Here is a 27,210-nt window from a genome sequence, read left to right on the forward strand (position 1 = left end):
ACAGATGAAAGGGATGGATTTGAAATTAGCATAACTTTTGATTTTTCAGCATTTAAAATCAATTTCTCAATTTCAATTTCTCCAGACGAGTCTGCACAGCATCAAAGGCGGACTGCAAACATTTGAATGTGAACAGCAGTAAATTACGGAATCATTAGGATAAAAATGGTATGAGGCATTTGACAAGTTTGCACACAGATCATGTAGATTGCTAACAAGATGGGTCGTGGATGGAAGGACGTTTACTGTGACGTCATAAAAATATGTACTCTGACACTGTAGTGGGAGGAAAATACAAAAAAGTGATCCAACTTGTCAAGACCCTGAAGCCTGTGTCCAAACTCAGAAGGTGCTTGTTGTTTCTGGGTGTTCCTCTTGCCACTAGAAAGTTGAAGAGAGAGAGATTGTGTGCTCAGTGCAGTTTAAGCTGTCAAATATTTGATAAAAACATGTTTCATGATGCAATCTGTTCACTTCTTCAGGTCTTGGGTTCTCCATGGTTGCAGCCAACATATTTATTTTAATTTACTATAGTGTCATCGTCTCCTACGCCTTGTTCTACTTGTTTGCCTCCTTCCAATATCCTTTGCCATGGGCCAGCTGCTCCAGCTGCACACCATTAGGTACTGTACCTTTCTCCTATTCTTGGACAGAGTTTGTCAGTCAAATCTGCTGTTGGTGGATGCTGTTTTGTTTGATGTACAAGAATCTCCCAATATATTCATGGTCAGAAAGTGTGTTTTGTTTTGTAAGCTCAAATCAGTATCAAACACCATGTGGCCACAATACAATGGTTCCAGCACCAGCCCAAGCATTTATGGGGTTCTAAGATGAATTTTGGCACTTTTCTATGATACAGTTCTAGCACGGCTCCTATAATCAAATGTGACGTCAACAGAATTTAATCTGCAATATTTAGCAAGGAAATGTCTAAAATCTAAATATTTAACAGAGAAGTCTGGTGTTTTTAGCGACAGCACTGCTGAGAGCTGACAATCATGAGCTGAATCAAAACTTATTCAGTTTTTTTCAAGTGTCAGACACTGTGCTCTGGTCACGCAGGAAGTAATGAACGAATATTTTGAATTCACTGACTGAGTAATGATTCCTCTACACTGAAAAAACAACTGCGTTGTGTTTGTGCCGCTTATAGAACAAAGTCTATGCTATGACCCTGTCCACGTTGAGGAAGAGTGATAAAGTCATGGAAAACGACGCGCCTGATACCAAACCGAGTAGAGCAGAGCCGAGTAGTGCTCGAACTGTATAATGGGAAATCGCCACTCCCACAACTTCAGAGTACCCGGTGCTTGACTGTTATTGATACAAATTGCACACTATAAACTGCATTCATTTTAGTCGTGCTATTCCCGGGTTCTGTTTTCTTATTTAGAGGCTTGTAATGTCAGTGGAGTTTTAATGACCAACTGGACACAGGCAAACATCACATGCCCTTCATCGGACAAAGTCACAGTTTCAGGGGCGAGTCCAAGTGAACAGTACTGGGAGTAAGAATTTCACTCTTAAACATGCACAAATACACCCCCTTCTTATGTTTTGATGTCAGTACAATGATTTTTCTCCCCCCTCCTTCAGCCGTGTAGCTCTACAGCGATCTAGTGGTCTAGATGAAACAGGACCTGTAGTGTGGCACCTGGCTCTGTGTCTGCTGCTGACCTCCCTGCTTGTCGCTGCAGTGCTCTTCAGAGGCATCAAGTCGTCAGGAAAAGTGAGTTATTGCTACGCTGTCGTAACGCAAAAATTATGCTTCAGACATCTCCCATGTAACATTCAACCCTTATTCTCGGGCAGGTTGTGTATTTCACCGCCACATTACCTTATGTGATCATTCTCATTCTGGTGGTCAGAGGTGTGACACTAGAGGGCGCCAGAGATGGGCTAGATTTCTACATAGGTTCAAAGTCTAATTTCACTAAACTGACTGAAGCACAGGTAAGAACATGAGAACCACAATGTACAACAGTAAAACAGCAAAGTCATACATATGCTCCAAAAATGATTGTGGTTTAAATGTTGTTGTGTCTTAGGTGTGGTCAGACGCAACATCTCAGACTCTATATTCCTTGGCCATTTCTTGGGGTGGAGTTACGACTCTTGCTTCCTATAGCAAATTCAACAACAACATGTTCATGGACTCAGTTATCATATGCCTTCTTAACCATGGTAGGAAAAGACAAGTTTAATTTAAAATCAGAGGTATACGTACTTGATTTAGTATAACAGTGTTGACATTAACAATGCAATACATATTCATTTTAAAACAATAAATGTATCACATTATAAGGCAATAGTTTAATAATTTGCCAGAATGATATACATATATTACTTAAAGGGACACTGTGTAGTATTTAAGGGTTTATATAACCCAAAATCCACTTTTTTATACATATTATGTGCTCCTGCATTGTCTAGTCGCTGTATAATAGTTTTTGTTTCATTTCTGAGTGTTTCAAAAAGTCATGTAAAATAGCAGCGAGGCGCCATGTTTCTACCGGAGCCTGTATGGACAAAAGCGAGAGAACAAAACAAGCATCGCTTTATTTGTAGCGGAAGCCCCGCCACCGCTCTCTCCGCTTCGTCTGCTACGGCCGCGGTAGCTCGCCCTCTCCCTCGCCGGCTTCTGACAGCTCTACCGCGGCCACGAAGAGCTGTCCCTCATCCTCGTCCTCTCCCCCTCCCTCTCGTTGTCTGAATAAATACTAGAACCTTATCTGCTGACACGGAGAAAGACGACAAAGGACACCATTTGACCGGCTGAGAATACCGTATCGCTCAGGGAAGGGAGGGGGTGAGCAGAGGAGCAGTTCGTTGTTGTAAATTTCAGCCTCTCCTCTAGATGTCACTATAAACTACTTACTTCACCTTAAAAGGTCACAGAGTGGTCCTGTTGCATATATATGTTAGTTATGGAGGTCTACTTACATATATTAACTTGTTTTTATGTTCAAAAACCTCCTAGTTGCTGGAAACGAGCCGCGCTATTTCAGACATAAATCTCGCCTGAGAAGACAGACTGTGTTGTGATTGGCCAGTACCCCGGAAGTGACATTCGGCACACCCGCTCTCAGAAGCGCAGCTCCCCCCTCTGGAACGGTGGATGCACTGCTACTCATTATCAAAACATTGTTTTAACAGTGTTTAAAAATAGCTTCGTCACAACTTCCCTTTTATGACTTTGACCCGGAGTCAGACCCAGAGGACGGACATTATTCTTCTTCTGCGGTTTAATGTACACAACCGGATGTGCCCGGACTAGTGCCCGGAGCAGGATGATCGGCTGTTCCGGAGAACCGCTGTTTAAGTAACTATAACAGGATTTTCAGAGATCTCGCTGAGCCCGAGATTATAATAAAACACAGCGTTCTCAGCAGTGGCTGAACCGTTTGTTTTGAAAAGGCTTCATAAACAAGGTAATGACGCAGATACACACTAAAAAACAGAGATAATTGGAACTTCCGGTCTAGGTCCGCTTTAAACTGTGTGGGCCGTGGGAATTGCTGCCCTAACAATTTTATTTTGCTGATATGGCAGAAATTAGATTCTGTATCATCTGACCCAATACTTAAAAAAATATGTTGTATTTAAACTCAACTAAACTAAAATATATTATAAACTATAATATAATATTTGAACTGTTTTCCAATTTTCCTAGGAACTAGTGTGTTTGCAGGCTTTGCCATTTTTTCAATTATGGGTCACATGTCTCTCATCTATGGAAAGCCTGTTGAAGACATAGTGAGTGAAGGTTGGATACCCATTACAAAACGTATACAATATAATAAATATCACTTAAAAAAATGTGTGTTGCATGTTCTCTGATGCTTTGTTTGTCTCCGTGCAGGGTTTGGCGTGGCCTTTATTGCATATCCAGATGCTTTGGCGACTTTTCCCCTTTCACCTCTGTGGTCCGTCATGTTCTTTTTAATGCTTTTCATAATTGGCCTGGATTCTATGTTCGCACCAATGGGTGAGTCTGTCTTCAATCAGCTACCACCTTATCTGCTATTACGACTGAGATTTAAACCTGACCTATACTACTATACTATAATAACCTATACTATCTCTAAGAAACAATTGATTGTTTACTGTTACAGCACATTCATTTTTCTTCTCTTACTATTAGAGGTGATCATCACCTGCTTGTGTGATGCCTTCCCTAATACGCTGAGTCACAGGCATGGCTACGTGTCAATATGCACGTGTGCCGTCATCTTCCTCTTGGGTCTGCCATGTGTGACAAGGGTAACGTTCTAGAAGTGACTACACGACTGTTGTCTGATATTATTTACCTGCTCACCCACTGTGTGTGTGTGTGTGTGTGTGTGTGTGTGTGTGTGTGTGTGTGTGTGTGTGTGTGTGTGTAATGTAGGCAGGAATATACTGGGTGGTTCTCATTGACCAGTTTTCTTCCACGTGGGTGATCATATTTTTGACTATCTTTGAGCTCATTGGATTCTGCTACATATACGGTGAATATAATGGCATGTTTCTACTCCATGTTGTCTCAAGTCAAGTTATTTGACATCTATTGTTTAAGATAATTTAAAGGTGCATTATGTAACAAATCTAAAGCAACTGGCCATAAAATCCTCCTAATATGTCACAGAGACTCAGGAATAATGTTCATATAACAAACTGAACTCACCAACAACAACAGTACAGACAAAATATTTGCAATAAAACATTTTCTTAGCAGACTACAAATCATGTTTATGTTTTGAAATCATGTTTTGGCATGTGGCGCCACCTACCGCCGTCTACCAATCATTGCAGTCAGTAGAGTCTCAGCTGCCGAGCAACCACGGGTTGCCAGTTACGTCAGAAAACGAAACCTAAATGACCTCGGTATTTTGAATTTGAATGTAGTAACCGTTTTTGGCCACATTCTTACATATGGCACCTTTAAATATTTGAAATGATCCTAGTGTTCAGATATGCACACCTGACTCCAGATTCTATTGATCATGCATATGAATTGACATGTAAGGCAAAACCTACTTCTGAGAGTGAGTTATTTCATACTAGTGTGGTACAGTTAGGAGGACGACAACTATGGGCTGAAATGTGTGCCACCTGAAACTGAATTTAAATAATTTATATTTGAATTTGAATTGCTAAACTTGAATAATAACTCATTGTTGGTTCTGATCTCTTTATGAGAGTTCAGTGCACAATGTAGAATCTCATCAGTCATTAACACACACACACATCTCGCTGTGACACGTACATGCTGAGAATCATAACAACAGTTCATTTATTTTGTGAACACTATGAGACAAATAGCATTGTATTTTCTTCTTTTCTTTTTTTTTAAATGTGGCTGGCAGTTGACAGAGCGCTCTGTTGTCCTATTGTAAGCTTTGCACATGCACTTTTTGTCCCATGCATTACAGGGCTGAACCCTTTGATTAAAGACATTGAGATGATGATTGGGAAGAGGAACGCCTGCTTCTGGTGGTGGTGGAGAGCAAATTGGTTATTCATCAGCCCCGCTCTCTGTCTGGTATGGCTCGATCAGCATATTTTCGTACGCTTCACACCAGTGAAATTAAGCAATGATGATTATGTAAAACTTTGACATGAAACTTTTGACATGAAAAGGATTTGTTTAAGGACATTTTGATTCTTCAACAGAGAACCAACATAGGGCAAAAACTAAAAAGGAATGAAACAAACACACAAAAATGAAAAGTTAAAAAATAAATATAACCTTGGCAACTATAAGTACATACATGTAAATGCCAAGCACTGTGGGTTCACCTGCTAATTATTAGTGGGCTGCTGACCATTTGTCAAGAAGTGGTTTCCAGACTTTTTAGGAAGATGTTTTCTTTATTAGCAATAGCATTACCCTTTCTGGCCTCGGCCACTGATACAATGTAGAGGAGGTGCCAGATTTCCAATATTGGGGAATGAGGCTTTTGACGTCGCCTCTGTGATGTATTCATCCACTGTAGAGAGCAGAGAAAGCCAAAATATTATGTCAATAAAAAGGGTCAGGTGTTAGCTTGTGCTCAGGACAGAAACTCTTTTGCATGCAGTCTTGCCAATCAGTCCCAGGAACACATCATCATATAGACTGGCAAAGCTTATGATCAAACCCCTCTTCTCTCTATTTCAACTAATGATTGTCCCTTTTTATATCTTGGTTTTTGTGTATTTTATTTATTTATTCTTTATTAAAAAAAAAAAAAAAGCTTTGCATGTACATCAAAGTTTGATGAAATCAGAAAAAACATTTGTATAGTTTCATTATATATTCGTAATCATAATTTGTATCAGTCAGAATTGGCAGAAATTAAATGATACTTACAACTGATTGTTTTGATGCGATGTTACCGCAGAACTAAGAACTATTTGTTGTTATTACACATAATCTAGTACAGGTGTTTTAAACATAATCTTAAACTTCATAGTACACCAATAGTTGACTCTTGTTACCTCTTTATCACTTTTTTTTTTTTTTTTTACTATTTATGCCACTGACAGTGTTGTGTACCACCACTTACCCTGTAATGTTCACCATTTATTCTGTTGTCTAGGTGATCTTGATATGGTCTCTTGTGTCCTTTGTTCCCCCCTCCTATGGAGGAGTCCCGTACCCAGACTGGGGTTTGACTCTGGGTTGGTGCATTTCTGCCACCATCCTTCTCTGGATCCCTGTTGGCATGGTGTATATGCTGATAAAAGCAGAGGGGAGTCTCTTGGAGGTATGTTTGTTGTCCCACAACAAATGCATGACAATAGCCATTTAGTCCGTTGTCTCCCACCTCTAATCCTGGGAGAAGCTTGGAGAAACTGGTCTATAAGCTCATTTCTGATTGTATCTCACTTTCCACAGCGATTGAAGTCAGTGTGTTCCCCATCTGAGGATTGGCATCCTTTCCTGGACATCCACAGAGGTGAACGCTACTCACCAATGACTAATAAGTAAATGTAACCTCCAGTTCACTACACTGACCTGTACTGTATTACAGTTTTTCTCAATTGTTTACACACAAATACTGGTACTTGAGACACAATGACCACATCAGGTAACTCATGCACCAACCCCCTGAACCAACTCTGCTAAACGACAAGCACAATTCCTGCTTTACACTCAAATTGCAGTTGTAAAAAACACTTTTTTCAAAACACTACACACAATTCTCTGTTTTGCCCATTGTGTGTGTTTTTTGGATTTGTGTGTAGAGCTGTGAGAGCATGAGGCATGCTTTCAGAAAATGTGTGTTAACAATTGAGAAAAACTGTAATACATGATATACTCATCCTGATGCCTCACTCTCCTGTGAGTCAAATAAAAGGCACTGGACTTCAAGACGCCCCATGTGCAGAGCAAATCTGTCTGACACTCCAACTTTAGTTTCAAAAGTTATGGCAAAAAAAAAATGTCTTCATGCATGGCACTAATATTCTGCCTTACATTCAATATTAAATCATATAAAAGCATGTTTGGTGTTTTAATTACAGTTTTCTGTACAGATGTTTTTCTCAATTGTTTACACACAAATACTGGTACTTGAGACACAATTACAACATGTAACTCATGCACCAACCCCCTGAACCAACTCTGCTAAACTACAAGCACAATTCCTGCTTTACACTCAAATCGCAGTTGTAAAACACACTTTTTTTCAAAACACTACACACAATTCTCTGCATTTGGCACAATTTTCATGAAGAAAATCTCTTGTTTTCACAAGGAACACACTGTCATTCAAAATTCTTAAGTTCATTTTCCTACTGACTCATCACATGGGAAAACACCTGTCACACAGTTTTACAATTTGCAATCAGTGCGTGAGCATAAAAGGGTTCTGTTTTGTATGTAGACCACTGTATGTGCAACTTTGTGTTGGTTGGGATGTACACTGTGAACATTGTTTTTGTGGGAAATAAATAGGAATAAAATGTATTTGTTACTGTGTATTTTTGTGTTTTGAGTATAAAAACAATCCATTCATTATCTAGCGCTTCATCCTCCACCGGAGGGTCGCAGGGTGACATAGAGTGATCGGCGGAGTCACACCCTGGACAGTTCACCAGTCCATCACAGGGCCTATAAAAACAATATTCTAAAATATTTTACACACTTATGTATGTACTGTCTGTAGTAAGTGTAACACTAAACACTAAAAAAGGCCTAAGTCATTATGATCAATGGAGAAGAAGTGTTTTCCATTCATCATAGTGTTTTACATTGATCACATCAGTGTTCAACTGGTTCTTATAAATGTTTATTCATATGATGGTTTGTGTGTCATTTGAAAACAAAATACAATTTTGAGAAAAAATAACATTGTTTTGAATGTAAAGTTTCATTTTGCAGGAGAATTGAGGGGTTTTGCCCATTGTGTGTGTGTTTTTGGATTAGTGTGTAGAGTTCTGAGAGCATGAGGCATGCTTTCGAGAAAAACTGTAATAGAAAAAACATAATTGATTTTTTAATTATTATTTAGAAGTATAGCATATACAATCTGTGAAATATCATGATGAATATCTTTATATCATGATGAATGATATGTGTCATCCATTTGTCACTCAATTTTCTAATGTCACACTAACTCCCTTTAACACCTAAGCCTCAAAATGCTTATTTTAAAAATAAAAGGACCAGAAAGTGCTATTGCACTATATCTGGCAGTTGTTTGCCATTTACAGCATGTTAAAATAGTGTACTAACAATTTAAAATAAAGAAAAGCAAAAGGTTATATTTAGAAAAACCTCTGTAGTTGAACACAAACACCAGATTTTGCGTGTTAAATTTAAAATTTGAACAATATAAAATATAGTTAAGTAACATTTGTTTGAGTTTTTGTCTCTATGTCCAAAAACAGGCCGAAAAATGGAAACTATGTACAGACAGTTTTTCCAACTCGCTGATTCTCAGGATTTGACTCGCAATTTCTCAGCTTTCAAAAACAGTTGGAATTTTTCCGATCGCACAAACCTTAATGTAATTATGGTAATGCAAATGACTTTGAGTTAAGGTTTTCTGTCTCTTCAGGTGAAAGTCAAACAGCTGAAGGCTGAAACATTCACTCAGACCCAAAACTAAACTGACTAAACTTTAGTTGAAGGATGTCTCCGTCTCTGTGGCCTCACATTTTAGGAAGCATAATTTGTCAGGAGCAGGTAAAGTGAAGTGAAGTGACAAGACAGGACAGTGCTTTTCTTCTACAGCTGGTAATTACATTAAATTTCCTTTGATTTGTTTCCCTTTTATTGAAATGTACTGTATTTAATTTCATGCACACAGGATACAGTGAGTCGACTGTGTATTATTTGTCCTCTTATCTCACAGACTAATTTTGCATCTTGATTTAGATTCAGATTATACTAAACTCATAATATGAACTAGAAAAACTAGAAAGTGCATGAAGAGCACAAAGTTCTGCACGTATATACACAGTGCACATGTGTATATATATATATATATACAGTATATAGACTCCTTCAATAACCTGTCCCTTTCCCAAGCCTGTCAGGGAACTATGGTGGCTAGGATGTAAACATGTAACACAAGTGCCATCACTCTTCCACTGCCTCTTTCATAATGGTTTGAGGATTTGGTTTGTGTGGTCGAAGCTGTTCACATTATTGGACACATCTTTTCATTGAATGGTGGTTTTTGTTTGTTTTTAATGACTCTCGACAAAGTAAATTTATACTGAAGACATCAAATCTGGAATGGGATTATGTAGTTAAAAAAAACAGAAGCTGTTTTAAATTTGAGTCTTCAGAGTAGCCACATTGTTGCTTTGATGGCAACTTTGCACACTTCTTTGCCTTCTTAAAGTGATAGTTCGGAATTTTGAACATAAGACCTATTTTCCAACTCAGCCGGTGTGATGGAGACGTCTGGAGACGTTTTCAAGAAATTTAATTCAGTTCTTCTAGTTGCCGAGTTCGCTGATGCTATGGCTAGCAAAAAGTCAATGATACAAGTTAGCATGGCATTAAAAACACTCATACCGAATCCACAGTACATCCCGATAGAATGTTTGAAATAAAACCAACCTTGCAATTTGAAAGATTTATGTCTCCGCAGCAGCAGCAGTGCATCATACTTCCGGCAGCGGCGGACTGATTCCGCTGCCAGAAGTATAGTGCTGAGAAAGTAGTCCCTCAAAAATCCATGCGATGCGACGTTAGTTTTGTTTCAAACAATATTCTATCAACACAGATATGTACATCGATAGTCTGCCGTTACAATCGATTTGCCTCGGGTGCACTGTGGAGTCGGTATGAGTGTTTCTAATGCCATGCTAAATTGTATCATTGACTTGCGCTAGCCATAGCATCAGCAAACTCGGCAACTAGAAGAACTGAATGAAATTTCTTGAAAACCTCTCCAGACGTCTCCATCACACCGGCTGAGTTGGAAAATAGGTCTTATGTTCAAAATTCCGAACTATCCCTTTAACCCTTAGAACACAGAGCATTTTGGCTGCTTGTTTCCATTACTATCTTTAAACATACAGTACAGAGGCTATGAGAATGCTCAATATAGAGTCTTATATCCTTTTTATTCAGCACAATCTGATGAAAAATGTCTTTAATTTTCACCAACTATATAAACACACCTGAGCAAAAAGGACTCAAAATGTTTGAAATCGGGATTTAATTTGTGAAATGTGTATATACATCACAGTTAAAAGTTCACTTTTTATAAACAAAAAGAAAAGAGGAGTGGAGTAGCTCAGTGGTTAAGACTGGTACTCCATGTGCAGAGACATCATGGTCACAAGTTTAACTCCACCCCTGGCTGGTTGTACTCAATGGTAAGTTGGATAAAAGTGTCTGCTAAATAACATGCAGTGTAATGTAACCCACGGCAAATGACCATAGGTGCACCTGTGGCATAGACCTGTGCCAGGTGAGCACAAAGGGTTAATTAAAAATTTAAAACCATAAGCTGTGTTATACAGAGGTGGTCGGTTGGTACACACTTCCTGCCTATATCTAATGTCCTAAATCCAGATTATGGCGAGAACCACTCAAGCAAGTAAAGACAAAAAGTGGATGTGAATGTATGGTTCTCCTACGGGAAAGGAAAACCAAGAATTCAAATTCATTAGTACGGTGGCCCTTAGGTGCAAATCACAAAACACAAACGCAAATCAAAAACGCAAATCACACCGTTTTGAGTAAAATTTTTTTCGTGTTTTGTGATTTAAATTTGTGTTTTTTTATTTGTGTGTGTGTTTTTTGATTTGCATTTGTGTTTGTGAGGTAGAATCGTTCCAAGATGGCGCCGTTGTGTTTTGCTGGCCGCCTCTTGCTCCTACTATGGTTGATGTTTCTGTTAGGGATGCACCGATTGCCATTTTTGGGGCCGATTCCGATTTCCGATTTTTCAAGAAGTTTGACCTGCCGATACCGATTTTAGCCGATTCCGATTTAAATTTTTTAAACCACTTTACAGCATACAGAAAGATATTTATTTTTGCATCTTTTCTCTTTAATAGAACATTTTGACATACATTCAGTTCACATCCAATATCCAACTAAAAATACAAAATCGAATCACTAGCTGTATGTGTAGTTTATTTAAGTTTAAACATATTTCACAACATAGAAACCTACACACAAATAAATAAATGACCTCACTCTCTCGCTCGCGCTCTCTCTCTCTGTGTGTGTGTCTCTCTCTCTCTCTCTCCCGCCCCGTGCCAACAATGCCTCGCGCTCTCTGCTCACACTGGTTTAAATGACAAACAAACAAATGCTGATCATACACGTGTGTTGCTGATGCTGCGCGATGCGGGTGCATTTGATCGGCTTATTAAAATCGGAATATTCTGACTGATCGGCCGGTCACCGATTTCGGCCGATCACGTGAAAATCGGCTGATTCCGATCACTGGCCGATTAATCGGTGCATCCCTAGTTTCTGTTGTTTATAGCCCTTGGCACTAATCAGATCGAGTCTCAGGCTCTTTTGAGTCTTTGACGAAATGTCGGAGAATTATGTGCATTCAAGGATAATGGGCAGGAAAACCGTGCCTCCGCTAATAGCGGGGATCCCGATTTACCTGTGCCGGGCCTCTGCTTCACCTCCTCGGCGGAAGCGTTCCCGCCGGTGAAGCTAAAAGTCTGGCTGGCTCAATCGTCGTCCATCTCCCGGACAGGACATGGACTAACTCATCCCTTCACCGTGCCTTGACGTTTCCTGGATCCCATCGACGCCTGCCTTAGTCATCGGCTCGTTTGAGGGACTCCGGCACCGCCGCACCTGGGGTCGTACCTATGTTCCCTGGGTCCTATGTTCCCCGTTTTCCCAAAAAAGGTCCTATGTTCCCCACTTTGTATGTAACAGGGGAACATGTGACCCTTTTTTTGAAAAAAAGGGTAGGGTAAGGCAGACCCGGCTGCAGAAAAACATTTAAGGGGGGGCATAAAAATTTTTCAGGGGGGCAAACTTTTTCAACCTATTTTTTATAGGTTTTATAGGTTTTTTATAGCCTATTTTATTTATTTATTTGCTTCAGGGTGAACAATATGGCTCTGTGACCACTCCTACAGTGTGGAGAAATAATTTTGCTCTTACTAAAAAGGGGCATTTCATCACAAAATCTACAAAAAAAAGTGTGTCGTGCTGTGTACATTTATCAAATAAAGCATGTATTCAAGAAGATAGCACCATACAGCAGCTTCATTACTGGAAAAAGAAGCACGGATGTCAACCTGAACACTGAAGTAAACATTCATACTGGAAGAAGTAGCTACAGCAGCTAGGGAGCACAAGGAGCAGCACAAAGCAGTGTTACCCTTCTGCCTACACGTAACCTAAAGTTTGTGAGTGAGTGAGTGTAACTCACCTGCATCATGCAGGCGAGTTACACTCACTCAAACTAGGCTCACCTGGAACCTAGTTTTAAGGATTTTCTTTGTCAAATGGAGCAAAGAAACCAGACAATATTCACATTTAAGAAGCTAACATATCACAAAGTTTGTATTAATTGTTAAAAAAAAAACAACAACTCTCTAAAGATTAATTCATTGTTGCAGCCCTACTGGTTACCTAAATGTTTCACGAATATTACATGATAACAAAAAAATCTAAAAAAATATTTTGGGGCGCTGGGCACTATACGGCGCATGACACGTTTCCATGGCAACTGACCGGAAAAAGATGCGTGTGACGTCATGTTTAAGTGCTCCCGATTGTTAAAATGAGTCTCTAAAGTAACGCTAAACTTTAAAAACAGAGGCACACATACGCAGTTACACAGGTACGCTGGTTATTTAATAAACAGACCGCTCCAGTTCCACTGTAGGCGCGCTAAGCGACACAAGGAGCTAACGGAGCTAACGTGAACAGTGCATGGACTTCGGTGCCACGGCACGAAAAACTAATTTTAACAATCGGGAGGCACGAAAACGGGCATTGCCCTGTAGCTAAAATAACGGACAATGCTGCGAGCGAAACGAAGACTTGTGTCACCCCCTGATGAATGTTTACGCCAGTGTTACTCTTTACTTCAGTGCTTCGGTTTCCAGTAGAAGTGAATGGCGCTGCTAGTAACTAGCGACCATAAACGTCAAGTGCTAACAGCGTACCATCTCATCGGTGACCCGCCCCCACCACCTGTGATTGGCCAGCATGTTGCTTTCGTTCGTTGGTTGGATTGGTTGAGTTGTATGATCGATAAACCAAGATAGAAATAATAGAGAGCTGGCCACTCCGATGCAAAAAACAAAACCCAAATAAAATAAACAGCTCCCAGCCATAGACTGTATAAAAAGCCCAGGGGGGGCACGGCTGACTCTGTGGGCGGGCACGGCCCCCCAATGCCCGCCCATGCCGCCGGGACTGGGGTAAGGGTTAGGGTTAGAGAAAGGGTCCTATGTTCCCCGGTCACATACAAAGCGGGGAACATAGGACCTTTTAGATACCTTTTAGAAACATAGATACGGTCCCCCGCACCTGCCCTCCGCGACTTTCCCAGCGCGGCGTGAACCTCCGGCTCCTGAAGTCGCTGCCACCGTCTCCGTGATCAGCCGAACCGAAGCCCCCGGCTCCTGCCAGGTTTGGCCTGGTGAACGCCAGATCATTGGTGAACAAAACGTTTATCCTGAGGGATTTCTTCAACTCCGGAATGGTGCCGGTGAGTGCAGCCCTCAGACTAGCCAGTAGAAGATCGAACTTCTACCGGCTGGTTGTTCTATATTTAACTTCTCGCAGTCATCGGGTCGTGGAGGAGGAATGGCTACTGTTTATAAAAATGACTTTAATTGTAGGCAGCGCGCTGTCTCGTCCTCCTTTTCCAGCTTTGAAGCGAATGTGTTTGAGGTGGGTCGCTCCAACCTGGTGCTGTGTGCCATCATCTACCGACCGCCCAAATACAACAAAGACTTCCTAAATGACTTCTCTGATTTTCTGGCTGAAATTATGCCCAAGTATGATCGCGTTCTCCTTGTAGGGGATTTTAACATTCATGTGTGCTGTCTTGATAAACAGTTGGTGAAGGACTTTTTAAGCCTTATTGACTCTTTTAACTTAGAGCAGTGTGTGTCTGGTCCCACTCATGAACGTGGACACACACTAGACCTCGTCCTCTGTCATGGTCTGTCTGTGTTGGAAATATGTGACGATGTGTTTTCCGATCATTTGCCGGTACTGTTCGAAGCTGCTGTCTCCTGTGCTACAGTTAAATCTGCCGCTCCTGCTCGCTGTCGTCGGATTTTTAACTCTGTCACTGCCGGTCAGTTTTCTGCTGCCTTCAACCAGCTCTGTGTCCCCTCTGAATTATTATCAAACACAGAGGTGCTCTCAGTTCTTGGTTTCGCTCCTCCTGCCGAACCATACTGGACTCTGTGGCTCCATTTAAAACTGTGCAGCCCAAAGCTAAACCTGAGCCCCAGGTTTAGCTTTGGTTCAATGCGAGAACTCGTGCAGCCAGACAGGATTGCCGCAAAGCTGAACGCAGGTGGAAAAAGGACAAGCTGCAGGTTTCTCGCCAAATCCTAAAAGACTGATGTCGCTGCTACCAGAGCACTGTCAAAGAGTCCAGAAGAGAGCACTTGTCAAATATTATTCAATCCATCTCTCACAACCCACGTGTGTTATTTAAAACCATAGAGTCTGTTCTTGGCTCACCTCAGCCTGTGTGCACAGAGGAATCCCCTGAAATGTGCAATAGCTTCCTGCAGTTCTTCATTGATAAGGTTGCTACCGCAAGGGCTCTCATCACCACACCTGCATCTGACCCCTCTGACAGTGTTCTTTGCTCAGCTGTGCTTGATTTGTTGAGCCTGTGTCTCTGGTTGCCTTAGAAGTGGTTGTCCAGATGAAGCCATCAGGCTCTCGCTGTGACACTGTCCCACCTCACTTTTTTAAAGAGGTATTTCCTTGTATAGGGCAGTCAGTTCTGGCCATTATTAACAGCAGGCTGTCTTCTGGTGTTGTCCCCCAAAGTGTTAAACATGCTGTGGTACAACCCCTGCTTAAGAAACCTGGCCTTGATCGTGTTATGCTAGCCAATTATAGACCTATCTCCAAGCTGCTTTTTATTTCAAAGATCCTGGAAAATGTTTTCCATGCTCAGTTGCAGTCGTTCCTAGATGAGCATGATATCCTGGAAATTTTCCAGTCTGGCTTTAAAACAAGGCACAGTACGGAGTCAGCTTTACTTAGAGTGTTTAATGACATCCTCCTGACGGTTGATTCTGGAGACTCTGTGATCCTTGTCCTGCTGGACCTAACTGCAGCATTTGATACTGTGGACCACAATATTTTAGTGGCACGCTTGCAGCACCTAGTGGGCATTAGTGGTAGCGCCCTAAATTGGTTTAGATCATATCTTGAGGAAAGATCTATGTGTGTGCGCCTCGGTGGCTCTGAGTCCCGCTCTGGTCCGCTGTCATATGGGGTTCCACAGGGCTCAATTTTAGGGCCCCTGCTCTTCTCCCTGTATCTGCTTCCCCTGGGCTCCATCTTGACAAAACATGGCATCTCATTTCATTTTTATGCCGACGATAGTCAGATTTATGTGCCACTGAAAAAGAAAAATTCTTCTATGTCTTGAGGACATCAAAGAATGGATGTCACTGAACTTTTTAAAATTTAATGAAAAGAAGACTGAAGTAATAGTGTTTGGTCCAAGCGGCTCTAGTGACCCCCCCCCCGCTGATTTGGGCCCTTTGGCACCGTATGCGAAGTCTTTAGTCACAAACTTGATTTTAAATTGCACCGGCAAATTGGGGCAACAGTAAAGTCCAGCTTTTTTCACCTCAGGCAGCTGGCAAAGGTGAGGCCCTTTCTCTCACATAAGCACTTTGAAACAGTAATCCATGCCTTTGTTACATCTCGGATGGATTACTGTCATGCTCTGTATCTTGGAGTCAGCCATTCCTCCCTCTCACATCTCCAGTTGGTCCAGAACGCTGCTGCTCACCTCTTAACTGGAGCACGTTACTCCCATTTTGGCCTCCCTTCACTGGCTGCCTGTGCATTTTAGAGTCCATTTTAAGACTCTTTTATTTGTTTTTTAAATCTTTAAATGGTCTTGCCCCGCCTTACCTCTCTGAGCTTCTCCATCCCTACGCTCCTGCTCGGTGCCTCAGGTCAGCTGACCAGCTGCTCCTGGAGGTACCAAGGGCTAAACGGAAGCTCAGAGGAGAAAGAGCTTTCTCCATTGCCGGTCCCAAACTTTGGAACGCCCTCCCGCTTCATATTAGACAGGCCCCCTCACTGTCCATTTTTAAAACTCATCTTAAAACCCATTTTTAATCTTCTGCGTTCAACTCAGCATGAGACTCTGCTCTTGTTTTAGTGTTTTATTGTTTTCATTGTTTTCATTGTTTAAACATTTTTATTGTTTTATAGTTTTGTTTTCTAATGTTTAAACATTGTTATTGTTTTTTTGTTTTATTGTTTTTATATATATATATACATACATATATATTTTTTTTAATTGTTCTATTGTTTTAATTTTTTCTCCTGTTTTATGTGCCATGTTTTACAATTGTGTACAAGTGTGCAGTCCCGGCGGCATGGGCGGGCATTGGGGGGCCGTGCCCGCCCACAGAGTCAGCCGTGCCCCCCCTTGGTGTTATATACAGTCTATGGCTGGGAGCTGTTTATTTTATTTGGGTTTTGTTTTTTACATCGGAGTGGCCAGCTCTCTATTATTTCTATCTTGATTTATCGATCATACAACTCAACCAATCCAACCAACGAACGAAAGCAACATGCTGGCCAATCACAGGTGGTGGGGGCGGGTCACCGATGAGATGGTACGCTGTTAGCACTTGACGTTTATGGTCGCTAGTTACTAGCAGCGCTATTCACCGACGCACTGAAGTAAAGAGTATACCTGGCGTAAACATTCATCAGGGGGTGCCACAAGTCTTCGTTTCGCTCGCAGCATTGTCCGTTATTTTAGCTACAGGGCAATGCCCGTTTACGTGCCTCCCAATTGTTAAAATTAGTTTTTCGTGCCGTGGCACCGAAGTCCATGCACTGTTAACCAGTTAGCTCCGTAACTGCTTATGTGTGCCTCTGTTTTTAAAGTTTAGCGTTACTTTAGAGCAGGGGTCACCAACCTTTTTGAGTCAGAGAGCTACCTTAAGGGTAAAAAATAATATGGAGGGCTACCATATAATAATTTTTTTGTTTGTTTACCATTTAAATGATTAATATTATGCATTCAACTGCATACACATTCCTTCCAGTGCTTACTCCTAACGATTACCAGTTTTTATAAACAATATCAAAGATATTTTACTGACAGATCATACGGATACATGCAAGTGAGGTGAAGTGAAGCCCGTGGCTGCCCGCGGGCTACCAGGTGCCCGCGGGCACCACGTTGGTGACCCCTGCTTTAGAGACTAATTTTAACAATCGGGAGCACGTAAACATGACGTCACACGCATCTTTTTCCGGGCAGTTGCCATGGAAACGTGTCACGCGCCGTATAGTGCCCAGCGCCCCAAAATATTTATTTTTTATTTTTTTGTTATCATGTAATATTCGTGAAACATTTAGGTAACCAGTAGGGCTGCAACAATGAATTAATCTTTAGAGAGGTTTTTTTTTTAACAATTAATACAAACCTTGTGATTTGTTAGCTTCTTAAATGTGAATATTGTCTGGTTTCTTTGTCCATTTGACAAAAAAAATCCTTAAAACTAGGTTCCAGGTGAGCCTAGTTTGAGTGAGTTTAACTCACCTGCATGATGCAGGTGAGTTAAACTCACTCACTCACAAACTTTAGGTTACGTGTAGGCAGAAGGGTAACACTGCTTTGTGCTGCTCCTCGTGCTCCCCAGCTGCTGTAGCTACTTCTTCCAGTATGAATGTTTACTTCAGTGTTCAGGTTGACATCCGTGCTTCTTTTTCCAGTAGTGAAGCTGCTGTATGGTGCTATCTTCTTGAATACATGCTTTATTTGATAAATGTACACAGCACGACACATTTTTTTTTTGTAGATTTTGTGATGAACTGCCCCTTTTTAGTAAGAGCAAAATTATTTCTCCACACTGTAGGAGTGGTCACAAAGCCATATTGTTCACCCTGAAGCAAATAAATAACTCAAATAGGCTATAAAAAACCTATAAAACCTATAAAAAATAGGTTGAAAAAGTTTGCCCCCCTGAAAAAATGTTATGCCCCCCCTTAAATGTTTTTCTGCAGCCGGGTCTGCAAGTGTGTACTACACTACTGCTTCAGTCATGTTCTGTATTGTTTTACTGTTTTAAAGCAGACCTAGACCGGAAGTTTCAATTCACGCTGTTTTTTAGTGTGTATCTGCATCATTACCTTGTTTAAGAAGCCCTGAAGGTTCAAAACAGTTCAGCCACTGCTGAGAACGCTGTGTTTTATTGTAATCTCGGGCTCAGCGAGATCTCTGAAAAAACCCGGTCCGGTTACGTAAACACCGGTTCTCCTGAACAGCAGATCGTCCTGCTCCAGGCACTAGTCCGGGCACATCCGGTTGCGTACATTGAACCGCAGAAGAAGAATAACGTCCGTTGTGGAGGTGTTTCACGAGCGACAGTGTCTTCTAACTCTGGGTCTGACTCCAGGTCAAAGTCATAAAAGGGACTGCGGCGGGGAGTCGTGAAGAAGCTATTTTTAAACATTGTTAAAGCAATGTTTTGATAATGAGGGGCAGTGCATCCACTGTTCCAGAGGGGGGCGCTGCGCTTCTGAGAGCGGGTGTGCTGAATATGTCACTTCCGGGTATTGGCCAATCACGAGACTGTCTTCTGGGTGAGAGAGTTGAGTCTCAAATCTCGTGGCTGGGAAACACCGTCAGAAAAGAGGATCTTTTACAGTAACTCGGAGGTTTTTGACCATAAAAACAAGTTAATGTATGTAAGTAGACCTCCATAACTAACATATATGTGCAACAGGACCACTCTATGTGAGCTTAAAGTGAACAGCATTGTTCAATATCATTTATTAATCCTTCTACATTACACATTAGACCAGATAAAATTTCTCATGAGTACAAATTTTAGATGTTTTACCTGCCATGTTGTTGTGAGACAGAGAAAAGGTGTGGTACATGTGTGGTTCTCACCATGAAGCCTGAGAAAGAGGAGGTGTGATGGTGTGGAGGCTCAGCATATTGCACTTCATTGAAAAAAGTCTATATACTGTGATGCATAGGCTGCAATAGTTCCTCATATTGCCATTTGTTGACAGTTATTTTTTTTTAGATCTCATTACTTAAAGTTTGAGAGTGTTTGGTGCATTAATGATACACACCACCAGAGAGCGGTAACAAGCTGTATAAGGTCCAGATCTATCGATGCACACAACTCTCAGACAATTTGATTTGTATAATTCTCTCTGCAGTGATGTCATTTGTTTTTGCATAAATTGTCAAAATCTCCAAGCGGATCTGAACCTGTGACACATTTGTCGGTGATGATTTATTTTGAATTTCTTTAACCTCAACCCAATGTCTCCTTTTTCCCTCTGTCTCTTTCATCACCATGGCAACCGCAAACCGAAACAGCAGACAAACACAGACCTGTTGCCATGCACATACCGCACAGTTGACATGTGACACATGGACAAGATGATTAATCCAGATTACTCAACTTGTCCATGTGTTGTCTCCATAGCTGGAGTCAAACCAGTGAAATGCCTCCATCTACACTTGTGTGTAAAATGAAATAATACAACTGAAGCCCTGCAATGGCAAGATATGGATTTCTATTCTGAGATCTTTCCCAGATGAACTGGTGTGATTAAGTGGTATGATTAGCTGTTATTCTGTGCCATAGAGGTGATTTTTCTTGATTGCATTAAACTTCCTCAGAGAGGCAGGAGGAGTGCATACCTGAGGCACAACAAGCCTCCATTTGTGCTTTCCCTTGCTGTTGCATCAAACCTGCATGTGCAGTTGTATGCCACCCTGCACACACTGATCAAAATGTGAGGGACAATCTGTCTCTGCTCCTTCCACCCTCCCCACAAAATGCAGCCTTTCCAACAACTGGTTGCCATTAGACACTGCTGGGCTTGTCACCATGGCAGCAAATTCTCAATCATTTTCTATCTGCCATGTTTCTGAGTGCACACATACACTTACACATTTAGCTGTAATGTGGGAGGCTCGTCCTTGAGTCCTTGAGCGTTCCCAGATTCAGCCGTAGAGAAGAGTCCATCTGTGAACAGAATTTAAATGGTGTGACGGGGAAGGAGAAGGAGAGTTGTGCTTCGCATCAGCACTTTCACATGACGCAACCTGTCATGGCATGTGTGACAGTGTCCTGCTAAATGATATTATGTGTCATGTCATGTATCTTGCGGCAAATGTGTGTGCGTGTGTGTGTGTGTGGGAATGAAAAGGTTTTTCTGATAAAGGAGGCACATAACTCCTAAACTTTACTGCTTACATATGCTGGATTATTTATAATACTGCTACATTTGTCTGGCAGCTTGTAACACGTTTTCCAACAAGGTGTCACATGGTGTCAGACCGACATCAGCATGTGTTTTACAATTTCTGAGACTCTTAAACAATGCTTTGTGCATTTATACTTTGGAAGAACATGCACACAGGATGCTGTATGTTCAGCCGTGATGCAGGAGGAGAAGATTTCAACACCAGACATGACTTTCTCATCTTCCAAGGCAGTTGACGTCAGCTACCAGAAGAGGACATGAACTATAGGTAAGGGGAAAAAAAGAGGTGCTGACTGGTGAAAGAAGGGACACTCAAACAAGTGAGGAGTATAAGATAGATAGAGCTGAATTTCTTTCGGCAATAAAAGCAACAACCTCCCCGGTGTTGCTATGGCAACCTCCTCTCGCTCCCTTCCTTTCAGCAAGCTACCACTTATCCTTGCTGCTTTTCAGTCGGCAGGGCATGTGGGTGTGTGAGCTTTTGTGTGTTGGCTCCTGAATGAATAAAGCAAATGAAGGGGAAAGCCATAAGACTGCTACACACACACACACAAACACACACACACACACACACACATAATACCCACATTAAAATAAGCTAAAATAAGTCCACACTTCCAAATTCTCTCTGTTTGTGCTCTTTCATCTCACTATATATATATATCTGTCCTGGCTTCTCTCATTCCTCATTTTCTGCCTTTTTCTAACCACTAACTAACACACACTAATAACCAAACCCACTCAGGACACTTCACGAGCTTCACGACCACAACTTTGTGAGAAAACTTTTTTTTCATCACCAAAACAAAAGGTCAATGATTACAAAAGGAATACGTTGACGATGAAACTAAACCACCTGAAAATTCACAGCAAAAGTGAAGACGTGCACAAACATGGTGACATAATACTGTAGACACTTGTTTTTTGGGTGATTCAGCATTGAGGTTCTCTTCACTCTCCACAAACACCTCATTTAAAGGTTCAGTGGGTAAACATTAGGTGAAATTGTTTAAATTGATATAAAATAATTATACTTCATTTTTTATCCGTTTTTAACGATCACATGATGGTATAAATTGTTGTTTTTCATTCCCCCAGAATGAGCCTGCTATAGATCAGGGGCCTGTTTCACAAAGCAGGTTTACTCTAGCCTGTTTCACAGAGAGAGGTAACTTAAGGTCTCGGTCAGTTACCATGGTAACATGCTCTTTGAAACTAACCTGGTCGGGAGCAGGTTTTTTTTTTCATGATCAAAATGAGGTAATCCCATAAGATTATGCCGAGGTCTTACCTGTTTGAACAATGTTTTTATTAAAAATGAATTAATACATTAAGTTAAATATTTAAAATGTGAAAATAACAATATATACGCATTTATTAAAAGTATTTCATATGTTCATTCATCAACACTGTAGGTGGCGGTAATGAGGCTTAAGTGCTTCGCGCCACCCGCCATTCAAACAGTGGAACAAGGAAGTACGCTGCTGTTCCAATTGAAGAATCGTGCTGGTGTACTCCCGTGCTTGGCAAGTATGTACTTCAGTCGTACTTCTCAAGTATGTACTTTCCAAGTAAGCAAGTACATACTGGCATACTTGGGTATTGAGAAACGGCCAGTGTTTCCTATCTCAGAGTAGATCAACTTATGCTGCGTTCCAGAGCCCATCCAAACCAGTAGGACATGGGACTTATCCGACCTCCAACTAGAAAAAGTTCACTTGAATGCCTGTCGAAGTGGGACCTCCTACTCGCGAAGTCGGGGCTGATCGACCTACCCCGACTTCACCAAAATGACGTGGGAGAATAATGGCGGCTCCCATGGAGTCACATGAATAGGCTATAAACTTGACTTTTATGTTGTTTTAGACACAGCAATTTTATCACAACTTGACGTTAGCATGAAGATATGTAGGGCTACCGTAAAAGTATACTCATGACGTTATATGTATCGCTTTTACATATACGGCTCGCTTGTTTATGTAAGTAGACTGAATTGCTGACAGTCAAAATGCCTCTTCAAACATAAATCCAAACGCGCGATCATAACTGTTTTCTAACATTCGACTTTAATTGCTGGAACGCATTGAAGTAGGAGCTAGTACAATTCAGGTAGGATAAGTCCCACATACAATTTGTTTGGATGGGCTCTGGAACGCAGCATTAAGTATTGAGGAAGGTGAGTGGAGAACAGAAATCAGGTGTGGCAGATCAGACGCAGGTGAACAGGATGAGACTCATCAAGAGAACAGGGAAGGGGAGTGAGCAAAGACAAACACAACATAAAGCAGAGAGACAAAAGGAGACAAACAAGACACAGGCATGACAAAGTTACTGCAAACCATGAATGCAAGTGAAACACAGCCAGACGTTTATTTTGAAATAGTCCAGTGACAGGAAAAGTCAGTATTTTTACTTTTAAAATGTAAATTCCATGCATATAAAACATGGGTTGAATGATTTGTATTTCTTTACAACCATTTATTTGTGGCCCTATATTTATGTCAGTGTGACCCTCTGGAAAAACTAATACTAATGCTATTGAACAGTTGTTTTCTTTTATCTCTCGACTAGACTTGACACTCATTAACCCCCGGCTCATTTGTGTTTGACACCTCTGATGTAGACTATAGATTGGAACTGGGGGATCAAATCCATAAGAACACGTTCTATCACTGACCCATAGCTGCCCCTTAATATTCTCTCAATTCTGTGAGAACTCTACTTCAGTCTCCACCTGTTTATACCATTTTCATGAAGTGTGAAGCATTTTTTACCTCAAATTTAAATCCCACCGTGGCTCAAATACAACACATGTGTATTATTTATGATGTTTCTGCTGTATTGCTGCAGTCTGTATTGATCCACATTATTACACCTCCGTCCTAATGCAGACAAACTCTCCTCCATAGTTCATGCATTCAGCCAAATTAATAACGTGTTATTTCTCATGGAGCTATGATGACATTGCATGCTGCAGTAATGCAATAAATGACATTTATTTCATACATTTATTACAGCCAGGCGCCGCCACCTGTCAGTGTGGCATTAAAGAGAAATTATAGGATATGCACAAAGACTTTTGGAATCAGAGAAAAGTAATTAACAGCTAAAAAAAACTTTAGATATCCTCTTCAGAGCATCAGTTTGCAAAGTAAAATGATTCCTGTCCATATTGCTTTATTGCTTTATCTTTTAAGCACCATTAAATGAAGAGTCATTAAAATGTTATTGAAGCTTGTTAAGTTCCTGTGGTGCAGAATTCATGTTGTCTATGTTATGTCTGCAGTGTGGACGAGACATTTGTTTGAAATCAAACAGACGAGAAACAGCTACAGTGTGTAATTATTGCATTAGTGCGACTGAATTACAAAATGGTAGTTTGCCTTCTGCTACTTTGTCACACGTGAAATTAAACCTGGTTTCTGACGAAGGCCTCTAATCTGCATATTATGTCGGAAAACTGAAATGAACTGGAATTAGATGAGCCAAAACCAAACTTCTCATAATAACTAATGGAAGTGGATTTCCTTTGGCTTTGGAGGAGTGAAGGAGTGAGAGAGTGAGGCAGGGGCTAGAAAGAGAGGAGGAGAGATGAGAGGGAGAGAGAAGCTCTGCTGCAGAACACACCTCATCTCCTCTGTAGCTGGAGGGAGAGAGAGAGAGAGAGACAGTCTGTCTGTGCCAGTGTTCTCCTCAGCTCCAGAAAGAGGGAGAGCCAGAGAAGTGATATTTCAGGAATCTTAAGAGGTCCACAAACGTGTGATTGGGAGGCAGATGAAGAAAAAGCTTTCCTACGCGTGAGGCACCTGCAAAGCGAGACTGACAGCAAACACAGACCGCAGCAACATGAAGTTGGAGCTTCTATTTCGGTAAGAAAAAAATGTTGAAGAGGGTGAATTTTCAGAGCAAACACGGCTGTGCGCGTGCACACACACACATTCATCCATCGCAGGGTAATAAGGTGATGTAGCAGGTGTTAATTTAATGCATCTGTTTTTTATTATTTTTGTCATTATTTATCTTCTTTAAGGCTGTGCACTCTGTCTGTGTGTGTGTGTGTGTCATCCCTCTCTCCAGCTCTCTAAATCCTCCCTCTCTGTCTTTCCCGCCCTGTTGCAGAGTCGTAGCAGCACAGCAGACGAAAACCTTATGGAAGTGACCATTTCATGAAAGCAAGTATTTCCATTTTCTTTCTCGCTCTCTCTCCGGCCATTAATGAATGCAAATCTTACAGTAAAAGCTTTTCTCTGATCCTCATCCTCCTCTGCCCCCTGCTTCTGTCAGACTGGAAAACGCTTAGTGAATTGGAGAGAGACAGTTTTCACCTTATCTGCAACAGAAACATAAATGTGACTGTTCTATATGATCTATATGATTTTCACGTCAAAATGGGAATCCAATCCGAACTGACTGATAGATGTTCATGAGAGGATGGAAAAAACAACCTCAGTTAAAGTGCATTGCAAGTTTTAGAATGGAAAAAAAGCTTTGTACCTTACTGTTAAAATGCCAGATTTTAATTTCTAAAAACAATAATATATGTTTTGTTTCACCTCAGTGTGACCTGGTATTGAGTTGTTTTTCTCTTCTGTAGATAATACATGTTCCCCGATCAATAAAACACACGAAAAACAGCCCAGATGCTGATGAGTTCATATATGTCAATTCACTTCAATCAATCAATCTTTATTTGTATAGCCCACAGTTTACAAAACATAGTTTGTCTCACGGGACTTCACAGGGTTGGTAACATCCTCTGTCCTTAGACCTTCGATAAGGATAAGGAAAAACTACCAGGGAAAAAACCCTTATAACAGGGAAAAAAGGTAGAAACCTTAGGCAGAACCACAGGTGAGGGCGTCCACTCCCTGGACGGACAGACGTGCGCGCTCTCTCTCTCTCTCTCTCTCTCTCGTTCTGCAACACCTTATGAGCTAAACCAGACATTTCCAAGATATATTTATATTATTATTATATATTTGATAAATCAATTGAAACTACATTTTATGAAAGTTATCTAATAATTCTTGCTGATCGATATTTTGCAAACGTATTTGGTGACCCCAAACACAATCTTGTGCGAGCCACCTGTGGGTCCTGACCCAGTCTTTGGGAATCAATCGATTTCATGTGTCATAATATGTCACCTAATATCAAGTTATAATGGAGATATTTCGGTGATAATCTTGCAACCCACAAAACAAATTGTCCAATCCATGAAAACTAAAATAATACTTGTTATGTTGTATCATTGAAATTGAGGATTTTGGCAGATGCCTTTAAATTCCTCCTTAATGCATAATTGCTTTTTCTCAAACACGAACAGGCTCGGTTTGTTGCTAAGTAATGTGCTTAACATACTATATACTAACTGTAGCGGAATTCAATTATTAGAGTAATACATACAGGGATTGTAGGCCCCATAACTGTTAGATTTGGGCTGACAACATGGGTCCCAAGCAGGTTTTGTCCTAGGTTTCCAAGGTGATCCCACTCATGTTTGCCCACGTGGTCTTCCTATGTGTGGCCCATGTTATTAAAACCATATGGGACCTGCAGTTCTCCCACTTCATCCACATGCCCACTGTGCCCAGGTAGCCTTCATGTAGTGTTGTCCCTTTAAAGTTAAATAGCACCATACAAAATAAGAAAAGTCAAAGACCAGACTGCACACAAGGTGAAACAAAGGCCACTCTGTCAGTAACAATAAAACTCAATTCATACTGCGTAAAATCATACTGTGTCATTTATTTGCAAACGAAATAGAATGAACTTTGAAGATGAGGTTGATTTACTGTAAATGTTTAAGCTTAAGTTGAATTGTTTTGTTTTGGACATAATAAGTTTACTTCTTATTTGGCCTCTTCACCCGTCATATTTTGTTAAACCAAGAGACACTAACACTCATTAACTCCTCAGACTGGAGAAGCTGGAGCCCACAAACTCATTTAACGACTAATTGACTCCACAGACTTTATTTGCTGGGTGCACACACAACCCAATTACTAAATGACTTGCAGAAATGATACTCAATATTTTTCTTCATGCACTATGTTGTGACTGTTATTGACGTTAATAGATCTATTTTAAATCATGAATGTGTTTTTATTGAGCACTGTAAACTCTTCAATATCAACACAAGCACCTTTACTTTCATTTTTTTGTTTTGATATTGTGTTGTTATTTTAAGCTTGTATTGTCCATCTGCATCCCAATGTTTCTCTTCCCCCTCATTGGCCCCCAGGTCATTTGTGTTCGACACCCCTGATGCAGACTATAGATTGGAAGTGGAGATCAAACCTCCAGCCTTCTGA

At 40.9% G+C, this 27,210-nt stretch overlaps 1 protein-coding gene across 1 annotated transcript; it reads left to right on the top strand.

Moving 5' to 3' along the window:
* Nucleotides 1-1,168: 1,168 nt before the first annotated feature.
* Nucleotides 1,169-27,210, top strand: LOC310926185 (sodium- and chloride-dependent neutral and basic amino acid transporter B(0+)-like; the record flags this gene model as incomplete). Its single annotated transcript, XM_083888284.1, has 12 exons — nt 1,169-1,235; nt 1,394-1,508; nt 1,597-1,729; nt 1,813-1,953; nt 2,049-2,184; nt 3,863-3,988; nt 4,145-4,263; nt 6,564-6,731; nt 6,863-6,923; nt 14,029-14,135; nt 14,213-14,427; nt 27,141-27,210. 12 exons carry the CDS (start codon nt 1,169-1,171, stop codon nt 27,208-27,210), a joined length of 1,458 nt encoding a protein of 485 aa, XP_083744410.1.

Source organism: Microchirus variegatus (assembly GCF_963457635.1).
Source record: "Microchirus variegatus genome assembly, chromosome: 4".
In the NCBI taxonomy this organism is placed as follows: Eukaryota; Metazoa; Chordata; class Actinopteri; order Pleuronectiformes; family Soleidae; genus Microchirus; species Microchirus variegatus.